The 15,009-nt window shown below is 42.0% G+C and overlaps 1 protein-coding gene across 1 annotated transcript in view; it reads right to left on the bottom strand.

Annotated features, from left to right (window-relative positions):
• Positions 1–15,009, bottom strand: part of SLC6A19 (solute carrier family 6 member 19) — a 752,476-nt gene that overhangs the window by 173,601 nt on the left and 563,866 nt on the right. Inside the window, exon 10 of the mRNA XM_077269478.1 lies at positions 10,881–11,040. Coding sequence (XP_077125593.1) covers positions 10,881–11,040 — 160 coding nt within the window. The remainder of the gene's footprint in view (positions 1–10,880; positions 11,041–15,009) is intronic.

The raw sequence follows: 15,009 nt of genomic DNA, 5'->3' as shown, positions 1-15,009 counted from the left end.
GGGGATGACAGGTTCCCTTTAAGTGATCCAGACTTTACGCTGGTGAGACTGGACCATGGGGAAAACTGTGTGGTGCTGCCAAGCCAGCTAGAAGCATTATCTGCTATCCAACTAAGCACCTGTTTGCACTGCTCTGGCTTCAGAAGTGGTGTACCGTGCCTCCCTGCAAACTGAGACAGGAACCTATGTGTCGTGGATATGCGTATTTCCTGTGCTCCAGCAACAGGTGTAGTCACATCTGCCCCATGTCCTAACCATCTGCTTGCACCATCATCAGAACTTCCACTTCCCTATCCCTTAATGCACACCTTACACATTTTGTAATTGCTAGGCCTCTTGCAACAAAGTTTACTTTTAATAAAAGAAAGAAATTGGTCACTTGCAGTAATCAAAGCGGTTTTTGCGAATTTGCTCTACCGTAATGTAACAGAAACAACGCAAAAGTGTATGGATGACAATTAACCTTAAACTTAATGACCGCCAATATGTCTTTTAACTGACCTGAGATACTGTAAAAGAGAATAGCATCCCCATACAGGTGACAATCCAGCAGCTGTCGGCAGTACACCATAGCTGACAACTTGCTGTATCAGCCACGATCAGTGTTGGCACCGTCCATATCTGTTTAACCCATTAGATGCTATCAATAGTGGCTATATCATATAAATGGTTAACAGAATGTGGGTGCTCCCTCTTTATCCATTTCGGCATCCTGAGATCATGATTATGTGGTCCTGATATTTGCCAAGGCAATTCACAGCCAAATAGTGGCCTTAGAGTCTGCCGGCTACAGTGACCTGTTCAGAAGTTACCGACATTTAGGTGGTAAAAACGTATTTTTTCTTTCCTGTCATGCTACTTTGCATTCATTCCTTAACATCACCTGAAGGGTAAATAAACTACCTGACAGCAGTTGTCAATATGATGGGTGGTGCTGTTTTTAAAATGGTGTCACTTTTGGAGGTTTTTCAATATCTAGGACCCCAAAAGTCACTTCAAACCTGAATAGGTCCTTAAAAAAAAAAAGTTTTGTAAATTTCCTTGAAAAAATGAAAAATTGCTGCTACATTTTTAAACCTCCTATAGGCCAACAAAGTAAAATAACATTTTACAAATGGTGCTGATGTAAAGCAGACATGTGGGAAACGTTATTTATAAATGTTTTTGGTGGTATGACTATCTGGATTAAAGGGATAATCATTCAAAGTTTGAAAATTGCAATTTTTTTAACATTTTTATCAAATTTCTGATATTTTTTATAAATAAACACAAAACATATAGACATACTGTATATTTACCATTAACATGAAGTATAACATATAACGAAAAAACAAACAATCTCAAAATCATTGGGATATTTTGAAGCATTCCAGAGTTATTACCACATAAAGGGACACTGGTTAGATTTCTTAAATTTGGCCCTGTCACTAAGGGGTTAAATTTAATCCAGAAAAATGTTCAATGCTTTATCTCAGTTTAAGGGTATGTGCCCATGATCGGGAACTGCTGCGGGTTTGATGCTGCGTATTTATGCAGTGTCAAACCTGCAGCAGCTAGCTGTGACAGCATAGTGGATGGGATTTCAAGAAATTTCATGTCCTCTATGCATCCACAGACGCCTGTGGATCACTCTTCAAGACTGACATACGGGACATCTTTCCAGACTGCAGCATGTCAATTTCTTTTGCGGAGACGCTAGTCTACACAAGAGACATTACATCAATAGAAATTAACTGAATGAGTTAAATCCACATGGTGCAGTCAACACATGTGGGTTTGCCTGCATTCAATAGACGGCAGCACACCAAAGCACTGCTAGTTCCAGATCGTGGGCACCCGGCTTTAGAGATCACAGAAATAAGCACAGACCACGTAACACTGCATGTCTGAGAAATGGAAGCCTACAAAATTTTTAAAAGCTTTTTCTCAGTTTTAGATATCACATAAATTTACTCCACACTATGGAATAGTGTATGGTTGAGAAATGTAGCCCAGAAAAATGTTTCAACGATTCTTAGGTGTGTAATATAACACAATAAAGGACCTCAAAGCACGCAATACTTGATGGATCAAAATATATTCCATTTTTGCATCCCTACTTGATGGATCAAAATATATTCCATTTTTGCATCCCTCACAAAAAAATGCAGCTATATATTTGCCAAAGGACTTCACAGGCCTAATCCCTCTCTACAGACTGGATTCTGTCACTCTTCCTGCTCCTGCAACTCTCTCTCTCTCCCTAGGCTCAATGCAGAATGTACAGTTGGGAAAATAAATATTCGATCCCTTGCTGATTTTGTAAGTATGCCCACTGACAAAGACATGAACAGTCTATAATTTTAAGGGTAGGTTAATTTTAACATAGAATATCAAAAATAAAATCCATGCCCACTAATGCCCAATAAAATCTATGCCCACTGACAAAGACATGAACAGTCTATAATTTTAAGGGTAGGTTAATTTTAACATAGAATATCAAAAATAAAATCCAGAAAATCCCATTGCATAAATTATATAAATGTATTTGCATTTTGCAGTGAGAAATAAGTATTTGATCCCTCTGGCAAACAAGACTTAATACTTGGTGGCAAAACCCTTGTTGGAAAGACATGAACATGACAAAGACATGAACAGTCTATAATTTTAAGGGTAGGTTAATTTTAACATAGAATATCAAAAATAAAATCCAGAAAATCCCATTGCATAAATTATATAAATGTATTTGCATTTTGCAGTGAGAAATAAGTATTTGATCCCTCTGGCAAACAAGACTTAATACTTGGTGGCAAAACCCTTGTTGGAAAGCACAGCAGTCAGATGTTTTTTGTAGTTGAAGATGAGGTTTGCACACATGTCAGGAGGAATTTTGGTCCACTCCTCTTTGCAGTTCATCTATAAATCATTAAGATTTTGAGGCTGTCGCTTGGCAACTTGGAGCTTCAACTCCCTCAATAAGTTTTATATGAGATTAAGGTCTGGAAACTGGCTAGGCCATTCCATGACCTTAATGTGCTTCTTTTTGAGCCACTCCTTTGTTGCCTTGGCTTGGGTCATTGTCTTACTGGAAGACCCAGTCACAACCCATTTTTAATATAGTGGCGGAGGGAAGGAGGTTGTCACTGAGTATTTTACAGTACATGGCTCTATCCATTCTCCCATTGATGCAGTGAAATAAGTTCTGTGCCCTTAGCAGAGAAACACCCACAAAATATAATGTTTCCACCTCCATGCTTGACAGTGGGGACAGTGTTCTTTGGGTCATAGGCAGCATTTCTCTTCCTCCAAAAAAGGCAAGTTGCGATAATGCCAAATAGCTAATTTTTTGTCTCATCTGACCACAGCACCTTCCCCCAGTCACTCACAGAATCATCCAGGTGTTGATTGGCAAACTTCAGATGGGCCTGCACATGTGCCTTCTTGAGCAGGGGAACCTTGCGGGCACTGCAGGATTTGAAACCTTTACGTCATAATGTGCTACCAATGGTTTTCTTGGTGACTGTGGCCCCAGCTGCCTTGAGATCATTAACAAGTTTACCCTGTGTAGTTTTAGGCTGATCTCTCACCTTCCTCATGATCAAAGATACCCCACGAGGTGAGATTTTGCATGGTGCCCCAGATCAATGTTGATTTAGTCATTTTGTATTTCTTCTAGTTTCTTACTATTGCATCAACAGTTGCCTCCTTCTCACCCAGCATCTTACTTATGGTTTTGTAGCCCATTCCAGCTTTGTGCAGGTCTATGATCTTTTCCCTGGCATCCTTATAAAGCTCTTTGGTCATGCCCATGTTGTAGAGGTTAGAGTCTGACTGATTACTTGAGTCTGTGGACAGGAGTCTTTTATAAAGGTGACTGTAAGACAGCTGTCTTTAATGCAATGGTAACGAGTTGATTAGGAGCGTCGAACTGGTCTGTAGGAGACAAAACTTTTAATGGTTGGTAGGGGATCAAATACTTATTTCTCACTGGAAAATGCAAAATACATTTGTTGCTCTTTGTTTCATTGCAGCCATTTGGTAAATTCCAAAAAGTTCATTTTTTTCTCATTAATGTACACTCTGCCCCCATCTTGACTGAAAAAAAAGAAATGTACTGTAGTAACTTTTGCAAATTGATTAAAAAAGAAAAACTGAAATATCACATGGTCATAAATATTCAGACCCTTTGTTCAGTATTGAGTAGAAGCACCCTTTTGAGCTAATACAGCCATAAGTCTTCTTGGGAATGATGCAACAAGTTTTTCATACCTGGATTTGGGGATCTGCTATTCTTCCTTGCAGACCCTCTCCAGTTCCATCAGTTGGATGGTGAACGTTGGTGGACAGGCATTTTCAGGTATCTACAGAGATGCTCAATTGAGTTTAGGTCAGGGCTCTTGCTGGGCCAGTCAAGAATGGTCACAGTGTTGTTCTGAAGCCACTCCTTTGTTATTTTAGCTGTGTGCTTAGGGTCATTGTCTTGTTGGAAGGTGAACCTTTGGCCAGGTCTGAGGTCCAGAGCACTCTGGATGAGCTTTTCATACAGATATCTCTGTTCTTGGCCGCATTCATGTTTCCTTCAATGGCAACCAGTCGTCCTGTCCCTGAAGCTGAAAAACACCCCCATAGCATGATGCTGCCACCACCATGTTTCACTGTTGGAATTGTATTGGGCAGGTGATGAGCAGTGCCTGGTTTTCTCCACACAAACCACTTAGAATTATCAACAAAAAGGTTTATCTTCGTCTCATCAGACCAGAGAATCTTATTTCTCATAGTCTGGGAGTCCTTTATGTGTTTTTTTTAGCAAACTCTATGCATGCCTTCATATGTCTTGCACTGAGGAGAGGTTTCCATCAGGCCATAAAGGCCTGAGTGGTGGAGGGCTGCAGTGATAGTTGACTTTGTGGAACTTTCTCCCTACTGCATGTCTGGAGTTCAGCCACAGTGATTTTGGGGTTCTTCTTTTACCACTCTCACCAAGGCTCTTCTCCCATGAATGCTCAGTTTGGCTGGACGGCCAGGTCTAGAAAGACTTCTGGTGGTGCCAAACTTCTTCCATTTAAGGATTATGGAGGCCACTGTGCTCTTAGGAACCTTGAGTACTGCAGAAATTGTGTTGTAACCTTGGCCAGATCTGTGCTTTGCCACAATTCTGTCTCTGAGATCTTTGGCCACTTCCTTTGACCTCATGATTCTCATTAGGTCTGACATGCACTGTGAATTGTGAGGTCTTATTTAGACAGGTGTGTGCCTTTCCAAATCAAGTCCTATCAGTTTAATTAAAAATGTCTGGCCTCCATTGAAGGAGTAGAATCATCTCAAGGAGGATCACAAGGAAATGGACAGCATGTGACTTAAACATGAGTGTCTGAGCAAAGGGTCTGAATACTTATGACCATGTGATATTTCAGTTTTTCTTTTTTATTACGTTTGCAAATATTTCTACATTTCTGTTTTTTTTTCAGTTAAGATGGGGTACATCAATGTGAAAAAAAATGAACTTTTTTGAATTTACCACATGGCTGCAATGAAACAATGAGTGAAAAATGTAAAGGGGTCTGAATACTTTCCGTACCAACTGTACATCAACACTACAGGCCTCTGATTTGTTATACTGTGCACACAGGCCTAGACAAGCACTCTATCCCTCTAATATGAAGTGTCACAGAGCTGTTGTCACGGGAAGACTAGGTGGGCAAGAGCTAATAGCCCGGGCCCCTGCAATTTCCCTCAGACTAGGGAAATCCTGACTGACCCTCTACCTAGAGTTTACACTGATGGTGTGCATGTCTAGGCCTCGACCCTCGCCCTGTCTCCTGTTTCAACCCTAGGCTGAAACCACCGCCCACCACCCAGTGAACAGATCATACACCAATACCCACAGTTAGCACAGACAAGGATAACGGAAAATATACACCACGCCGCAGTCACTCAGGAATACACTATAAATGCGCAGGGCAAAATAAATACAAATATAGGAAGGAGTAAATAAGACAAAAGGAAATACACCACCAGATACGATACTCCAACTCCTATCTCACCACTCCAGACCAAGATAACCAAGCACTAGACAGAAGCTATAATCGGCGATGCCCAATGTTCAGAAGAACTATTTAAAGGCAGTGGGCGTGGCCCAGCTTCCAATCCGAGCACCAGCTAAAATAACCCCGGACCAGCTAGATAAAATCTAGCCGACGCCACTGAGCACATAGTGGACAAAAGCGGAATTACCGCTGTCTGTCAAACGCCCTGGTATGAACAGCATCCGACATGACAGCTGTGCAATGGTGTCAGTGTGTAGAGCCGGGCAACGCCTGTCCTTTTTTAATCCCAGATGAAGTTAGATGGCCAGCCAATCACAGTAATGCCACAACCAAGATGGATATGGCATTACAGTATTGGCTGCGTAACAGGCACCAAAAATTTATGGTTCATGATACTTCACTGATAACGGAGTGTCATCGATCACATTTGCTATAAAAAAAATATGTGCTCCGTATGGAAACAAATTACCCACCAAAGCAGAGAAATATAAAAAGAAAAAGACTGAAAGTTTTATGATTTTTAAGCAATAATGGAATGGAGTATCCTACTCTTGATATACTGAATTGGACATTTCATAAGTTAATTTTGCTGGTACAATATTATGTAAGTGGATAGGATCAGCTCAGTGATCTAAAAGCACAGTAAGCAGAAGTGGCAATAAATTTAAAGGGAATCTATCTCTAGGGTCAACCCTCCTAAGCCATTTCTAGGGTATGCCAGTCAGAGTAAGTTGAATACAATGATACCTTCATATCTGCTTTTAGAGTATTTTTTAATGAAAGGGGGAATCAGGAGAGCAGACTGTCAGACATTACACTGGTAGCACCCTGTTTAATTGAAAATAAGTTCTGGAGGTAGGTTTTCAGGAAGATCTGTGTCTGACCGATAGATATAAGCAGCTAATTTACATCTAAAAAGAAACAGATTTCTCTTGAATAAGATATCAGTTTGCGCATATCAATGTATCATTTTATTCAACTTTCTATGACCAACATAACAATATACACAGCTTAAGAGGGTTGTTCCTATGGATATATTCCTTTTAATTGTATACCATAGAAGCTGTACCATATTAACAAAGTGATACTCACCTACCGACACCCATATGGATCCAGCACAGGTACCTCCAATGTCTGTGTTGAGATATGAAAAGGAGAAGTCAGCTCTCCACCAGCATTAGGACTGCTGTAGCCAGATGTTTTTCTGGTGATGTATTGCACCACAGTCATTCATAGACCTAAGCAGTTCTGTTTGTGGAGCAGTAAAATCTCCTCTCCTTGTGTCAGCACAGACCATGCAGCAACCTATGCTGAATTAAGGGGTATGCCAGAAGGCATTACCTAATTTGTTAGTTTCTACTTTTACAAAGCCTATGTGAAACTTTTCTCTTTTTGTTCAGACAACCCTATAAATATTACACTATTGTTTAGAAATGTTTCATCAAGTTTTTAAGACATCTCCTTACTGATGTAAGAATTACAAAATTTTTGTATGACTTTTCGTTTTTTTTTGTTTTTTTTTAAAAAAGCAATTCATAAACCTGGCTTACAATAACTCACCAGTCTCATTCATTCAATTTTCCCACACATTTTTGAAGAACGGTGCAAAATCTAAAAAAGGCATTTGGCAAAATAAGTTTTTTATGCCATAAAACTAGTGCATAGTCCTTGGTAAATTCTTCCCATTGTATACTTCCAGTGGCCCAGCTTTGTGAAAAACATGTGTAATAGGGTGCAGGGTTGCGTATGTCACCACGGAACAGACAGACCAACTGTTAGAGGGGATTTATTAACAGGGGTAAAATTATCCTCGCAGGGAGTAAACAGGGGGTTAATAGAGATAAAGCAAGTTAACTGAAGGTATGAAACAGTTAAGCAGAATAGAAATGGAAAAAAACAAGTGTTCTTGTAACTTATCAGTCCAGGGAAATCCTGACTGGAGGGTCCTTATGCCAATGTGGGTACAGTCTAGTGATGGGCAGTCCGGCTCTTTTTGGTGATCCGACTCTCATGGCTCCGCTCACCAAAAAGAGCCGGCTCTTTCGGCTCACGAATCGGCTCTTTTTGGATCCTAAATGGATCCCTATTCAATAGCTATTCAGGCGTCCGAAACTCCGCCCACTTCTTAGAGCCAATTAAATTGAAGTGTGGGCGGGGTTTTGCTCAGGTGGGCGGAGTTACGCCTCCCGAAGTCCGGGATTTTACACCCAGTGAGAGCCATTCAGGATTTTTAGTGGCTCTCATTGGTGTGCCGGCTCCCATCGTTCACAGCAGGGAGCCGGCTCTTTGTGTTGGCTCGTTCATGAGCGACTCATCACTAGTACAGTCACCAGCAGCACTTGAAGAGCCTGAAGTCTTTCCTGTCTTCTGAGAACTGAAGACTCCGGGGTTAAACTTTTTGCAGACTGTTCTTCTCAAAGTGAAACTGGAACCAGGAAATAGCACAGTCTCCGTCACTGCTGCAGGAGTCTCTGTGCACCAGGCTGACAGTCTCTCTGTAGTAATGATGTCGCACACAAAACACTGGGCAGTTACTTATCACACTCGGATCTTTGCATGTCACTGTGGTCACCAGGGCTGCACTCGAGCCACGGTCTCTGCACTGTCAGGTGAGGAGTCTTTTCTGATTCAGGAGGCTTCCAAGTCTACACCCTCACATACAGCCTTCACTAAGGTGGGTATCTCAGTCTCAGTGCCCTCACGGGGAGCACTACCTTAAGGGGAGCACGGCGCTGCAGCCTGCCCTCTCTTTGGCGCGCTGCCTTCTCTCTGCTCTCCCGCTCTTTTCTGACCACACCTCTCTCTTCCCAGCAGTCACCTCGTCCCCTCTGTCCAGGGCAGAAAGTCTTCCCCCCAACAACCCAGCTGTCTGACTACGTGGTTCCAGGCAAGGAGCAGGGAAAGCAACCTCCTTACACATGCACTAAGGAATTTTCCCTGTTGTGAACTCCGTTTTCAGGCTCCCTCTTGTGGTCACAGATGGTATTGTGTGACTTTGGTTTTTTGGCTCCCCCTGGTGGTTTGGTTTATTATCCTGCGGGTCTGCTGGATCAGCTGCTTCGTTATTCACCAGGGAGGCTCCTATTTAGCTCTGCTTCACTTCCACTTGTTGCCGGCTGTCAATGTATTCAGTGCTATTCTGATTACTCCTGATTATCTCGTTTTCTGCCTCTTCAGGATAAGCTAAGTTCTGTTTGAATATTTTTTGCTCATCTGCCTGCAATATGATTTCTGTGTATGATGAGTCTAGTCCAGCTTGCTAACATGTGATTTCTTTTTGCTGGTAAGCTCTGGGGTACGGTGTTGCTTCCCCCGCACCGTTAGTTGGTGCGGGGGCTCGAGCAATCTCTGCGTGGATATTTTGAATAGGGTTTTTTATTGACCGCACAGTTTCCTTCCTATTTTCTGCTATCTAGTATTAGCGGGCCTCATTTGCTAAATCTGATTTCATCTCTGCGTTTGTGCTTTCCCCTTAACTCACCGTTAATATTTGTGGGGGGCTATTCTATATCTTTGGGGTCTTCCACTGAGGCAAGTGAGGACTTACTTTCCCTCCAGGAATAGTCAGTTTCTCAGGCCGTGACGAGACGTCTAGGATTTTTAGGTAACGTTCCACGGCTGCCTATAGTTGTTTGCGGATAGGATCAGGTTGCGGTCAATCTAGTTACCACTTCCCCAGAGCTAGTAGTCTGTTCAGTTACTTAGCTAGTCTGACCTGCGATCCTTGCCACTAGGATCATAACATTTCCCATTTATTGATGACCAAGTTCAGAAATGAATACATTTACTCTTCACCCTATTACACGGGATGACTGTGCCAACCATAACCATTCTACAACCAAATTCATAAGCATAAGCAAGGTTTACTCTAATGAATATTACTTTCTACTCATTTTACCTATTCAGGATCTTCAGGATTGTTTGACACTTTGTTCCTTGGTTTTGGTAGGAAAAAACTTTTTGGGGGGTTCTAGCTCTGCATTGACTAAGTTCAGGAAGAGGTCTAAATTCTTTAGCAGCAAGATACCCAGAAAAGTGGATTTAATCTGAGCTGCTGAATTATCAGTCAAGGATTTTTATAAGTGGCTTATTGTCAATATTATATTCACAATAAACCACTTTTAATGATCCTTGGTTGTTGGATCCTTGTCTGATAATTAAGAAGCGCAGATCAAATCCTCCTTTCTGAGTATCTTGGCAGGTTGAATCCTTGTTGATGCTGCAGCAGATGATAAGACACCATATAGTGGTTGTGTTACACACAACCCAGTCAGGTGAGCATATATATCCATGTTTACTAGTGATAAGCGAGTGTGCTCGTTACTCGAGTTTTCCAAACATTCTCGGGTGTTCTCTGAGTATCTTGGGCATGCTCGTAGATTATGATTTTGTCCCCGCAGCAGCCGCATGATTTGCAGCTGTTAGACAAACTGAACACAAGCAGGGATTGCCTGTTTGTTAGGGAATCCCCACATGTATTCAGGCTGTCTAGCAGCCACAAATTATGCAGCTGTGTGGACATAAAGATACTTAGAGTACACCCGAGCATGCTCGGAAAACTCTTGTAAGGCTGGGGTCAGCCAGTGTATGGCATACGATGCGAGAGCATGAGATGCGATATGCTAATGACTCTCGGCTCCTGCTCTGCTGCAAGCGGGAGCCGAGTGTCATGCTACTATGCTCCGAGCCACTTGCACAGATTCGTGATTCAATGCTAGTATGACCCCAGCCTAATGAGCACACTCGCTCATCACTAATGTTTACCTGACTTGCCTAATTTAGATAAGATCCTATTTGTGCTTTACGCTTCTTTTACAGTTCTTTTAGCATCATTGAATTTTTTAGTAAACTTACCTGTCTACTCCATATATGTAAACTACTGAAAACATCTCACAAAAAGCTATAATCAGCAAGGGTATGGATCCAGCAAAACCATCAAATAAAGCCAGCCAGTAGTTCCCAGACTGCAGTACAAATATAAGTGCAATCAAAAAAGAAACCGCACAAATTGTTCCTAAAAGAAAAAATAAAAAGTAAATACACACACACACACACACACACACACACACAAGACTAAAAGTTTGGACACACCTTCTCATTTAAAGATTTTTCTGTATTTTCATGACTATGAAAATTGTAAATTCACATTGAAGGCATCAAAACTATGAATTAACACATGTGGAATTATATACTTAACAAAAAAGTGTGAAACAACTGAAAATATGTCTTATATTCTAGGTGGATACACTAGTCTGGTGGATACACAGCTGACAGTCCTACTGAATACATGTAGAAAAGCCACGGAGACACCATCACGTGTTTCTCAACGCCGGTGTCTCTGCGGCTTTTCTACATGCATTTGCATATTTCCCATAAGGGATGGGGCAGTATTCTGGATCACTGCGTTGAGAAACACGTGATGGTGTCTCCGCGTCTTGGCTGTTTTGATCTCCCCGAGGTCATTCATCCTTATGTTTATAGTCCTACTGAATAGACTGTTAGAATTTGTATTCTGGCAAGAAAAAAGCAGCTAAGTAAAGAAAAATGAGAGGCCATCATTACTTTAAGAAATGAAGGTCAGTCAGTCCAAAAAATTGGGAAAACTTTGAAAGTGTCCCCAAGTGCAGTGGCAAAAACCATCAACTGCTACAAAGAAACTGGCTCACATGAGGACCGCCCTAGGAAAGGAAGACCAAGAGTCACCTCTGCTTCTGTGGATAAGTTTATCTGAGTCACCAGCCTAAGAAATCGCAGGTTAACAGCAGCTCAGATTAGAGACCAAGTCAATGCCACACAGAGTTCTAGCAGCAGACACATCTCTACCACAACTGTTAAGAGGAGACCACTGTGAAGGACAGGCAACAAGCAGAAGAGACTTGTTTGGGCTAAAGAATACAAGGAATGGACATTAGACCAGTGGAAATCTGTGCTTTGGTCTGATGAGTCCAAATTTGAGATCTTTGGTTCCAACCAAAGTGTCTTTTTGCGATGTAAAAAAGGTGAACGGATGGACTCTACCTGCCTGGTTCCCACCGTGAAGCATGGAGGAGGAGGTGTGGGGGTGCTTTGCTGGTGACACTATTGGGGATTTATTCCAAATTGAAGGCATACTGCGAGCATGGCAAACACAGCATTTTGCAGCGGCATGCTATTCCATCCGGTTTGCATTTAGTTGGACCATCATTTATTTTTTAACAGGACAATGACCCCAAACACACCTTCAGGCTGTGTTAGGGCTATGTGACCAAGAGGTAGAGTGATGGGGTGCTACGCCAGATGACCTGGCCTCCACAGTCAACAGACCTGAACCCAACCGAGATGATTTGGGGTGAACTGGACCGCAGAATGAAGGCAAAAGGGCCAACAAGTGCTAAGCATCTCTGGGAACTCCTTCAAGATTGTTGGAAGGCCATTTCCGGTGACTACCTCTTGAAGCTCATCAAGAGAATGCCAAGAGTGTGCAAAGCAGTCATCAAAGCAAAAGGTGGCTACTTTGAAGAACCTAGAATATAATACATATTTTCAGTTGTTTCACACTTTTTTGTTAAGTATATAATTCCACATGTGTTAATTCATAGTTTTGATGCCTTCAGTGTGAATGTACAATTTTCATAGTCAAGAAAATACAGGAAAATGTTTAAATGAGAAGGTGTGTCCAAACTTTTGATCTGTACTGTGTGTATATATATGTATATATATATATATATATAAAAATATGGGTAAACTTATACACTCAATAAAGTAATAAATACTGACTACAACATTTTTGTTCTTGATTTCAAATGACTTTTAGTTTTGTGCCATGTCTGTGATCTGCTTTTTTTAAATAAAAAAATAAACAACTGAATGAACATCCTCCATGGCTGGTGATTTCATAATTATTGCCAGGGGTTGTAGTCCAGGAAGACAAGTAAAGTAAAGTTTGTCAGGGTGGGCTTGTATGCCTGGAATCACGGTAGTGTTTGGCACCTGATGCGAGAGCTCATTAGATGCAATGTGCTAATGACCCTCGGCTCCTGCTCTGCTGCGAGTGTGAGCCGAGTATCAGCGCACTGCGCTCCGATCCTCTCACATCAGAGAATCGCTGCAGAGCTACATAGGGGATGGATCAAGTCATTTCTCCATTTCCAGCTCCTGTTTTGATGTATATGTCATGTTTCACATGAACACATAGATTTGTATGGGTGAGAATGAGCCGAGTCTTACTGCCAATACCGAATTGGCATGAGAAAATAATCGCTGATCTGCGAACATTGCTCAAACAAGAATTGAAATATTCTTGGTTGGCTACAAAAAGCAATTGCAAGCTGTGATACTTTTAAAAGGGGTGGTGTTACTAGGTACTAACCATGCAATGTGTCAAAACTTTAACACCTGCCCATTTTCGATTTTTTGTAATTTTTAAAATGGAAAAAAATTAATATATTTGCCAAAAATAAAAATGAAATACCACACAATCAACAGAGCAAGAGAATAGTGAACAATTCCAAAAGCTTTAATTAGGCAAAAACACGAAAGGTCCATATACGATCCACCACACAAAGGATAAAATAGTCCAGAAGCCGAATGCAGTTCAGTAACCGGATAAATGTCCAAGGAGATGAGAGTCCAATAATCCAGCAGACAGAGGATAAAAAATGGTCCATATGCTTCCCCTTCTCTCTGACGTTCTGTGTTCACATCATCACTCCACACCAGACTGATCTGTGTCTCACCTCCCCGATATTTACAAGTCCCCCTCCTTATTCACAGGTCAGGAGGGGAAGGTCTCAGGGGCTCATTGTTTCAACAAGCTAGGTCAACATTTCATTAGCATATTAGCAAGCAATACTGTGGGGCTGATATCAGATGGCAACAAAGCCATTCATCATTTAGAAATAACTCCTTCTACAAGACAACACCATGAAAATAAGAAAATATAAACAAAAATGATACCCACATAGCATATCACACAATCACAACCTCTCCCCCCTCATAATAAGTGAGCAGGCTATGAGGTCTACACAGACCCCTGGCCTGCTCACTTTAGTCCACATTGCTCAATAGTTTATAGTTCCTTGTACAGTGGCAGGGGTTGCAATAATCATGAGCACTTGTCCATAAATTCCTGGGTCCTGGCTTTATGGTCATACCAGGCTTTTTGACTGGACTGGGCCATACACTGATGTTCATTAGCCAAGGTAGCTAGCTGGGCAAGACAGTCTCTGAACTCTAGAATGTAGGGAATGATGGGCGTTCCGGTATCTGCAATATCTCCCTTCAATTGTTCTTTCTGTTCTTTCAGAAGAGTGAGATGCGCACAGTCCTTCTGCTCCCACAAAATTACTATATAACTCCCCAATGTCATTTCCAAGGAGGATATCTGCATGAAGTCATCCCATAACTCCAATCCAACACAGTTTTTCTCCAAAACCATAATTCAAACGTACCAAAGCTCGCTGTATATATTTGCGGAAACCCCCCATTAGGACAATGGGAATTCCCAGGCCCTGGTGAATTGCCTCGGGTCGAACCACATGGGGGGTCAGCGATAGTCAGGAATGCCCCCATGTCTCTAAATCCCTACACTTTGTATCCATCAATTAACACATCCTGCAGGTGGCGTTGCCATTGCTCTGCATTCCTGATGGACAAAGGCCGGAGTCCGTATACTTCAGGAGGGGTATCTATGGTGTCGTGGTCGGTGGTCCACTCTGGTGGGGGTGGTGGTAGCTCTTCCTCAGGTGAGATGGAGGGAACAAGATGTACTGGATGAGGTGGGGCTGCATGGGGCTCCCTCCGAATCCTTGAGGGACAGCCAGACTGCAAATGTCGAGGTTGCCCACACCCATAACATCTCTCTGTGATACCCCCAGGTCGTGGTCGGAACTGTTGGGGCCCAGGATTGTGAGGCGTGATTGTCATCGGTTTGCGACTAGGTGGAAGGGCAGATGTAATTGGAGGGGGACAAGGTGCAAGAGAAGGCTGTGGTTTATTGTCCAGA

The sequence above is a fragment of the Ranitomeya variabilis genome, chromosome 6 (assembly GCF_051348905.1).
Source record: "Ranitomeya variabilis isolate aRanVar5 chromosome 6, aRanVar5.hap1, whole genome shotgun sequence".
Taxonomy (NCBI): Eukaryota; Metazoa; Chordata; class Amphibia; order Anura; family Dendrobatidae; genus Ranitomeya; species Ranitomeya variabilis.
This window is presented reverse-complemented; position numbering and strand designations above follow the sequence as displayed.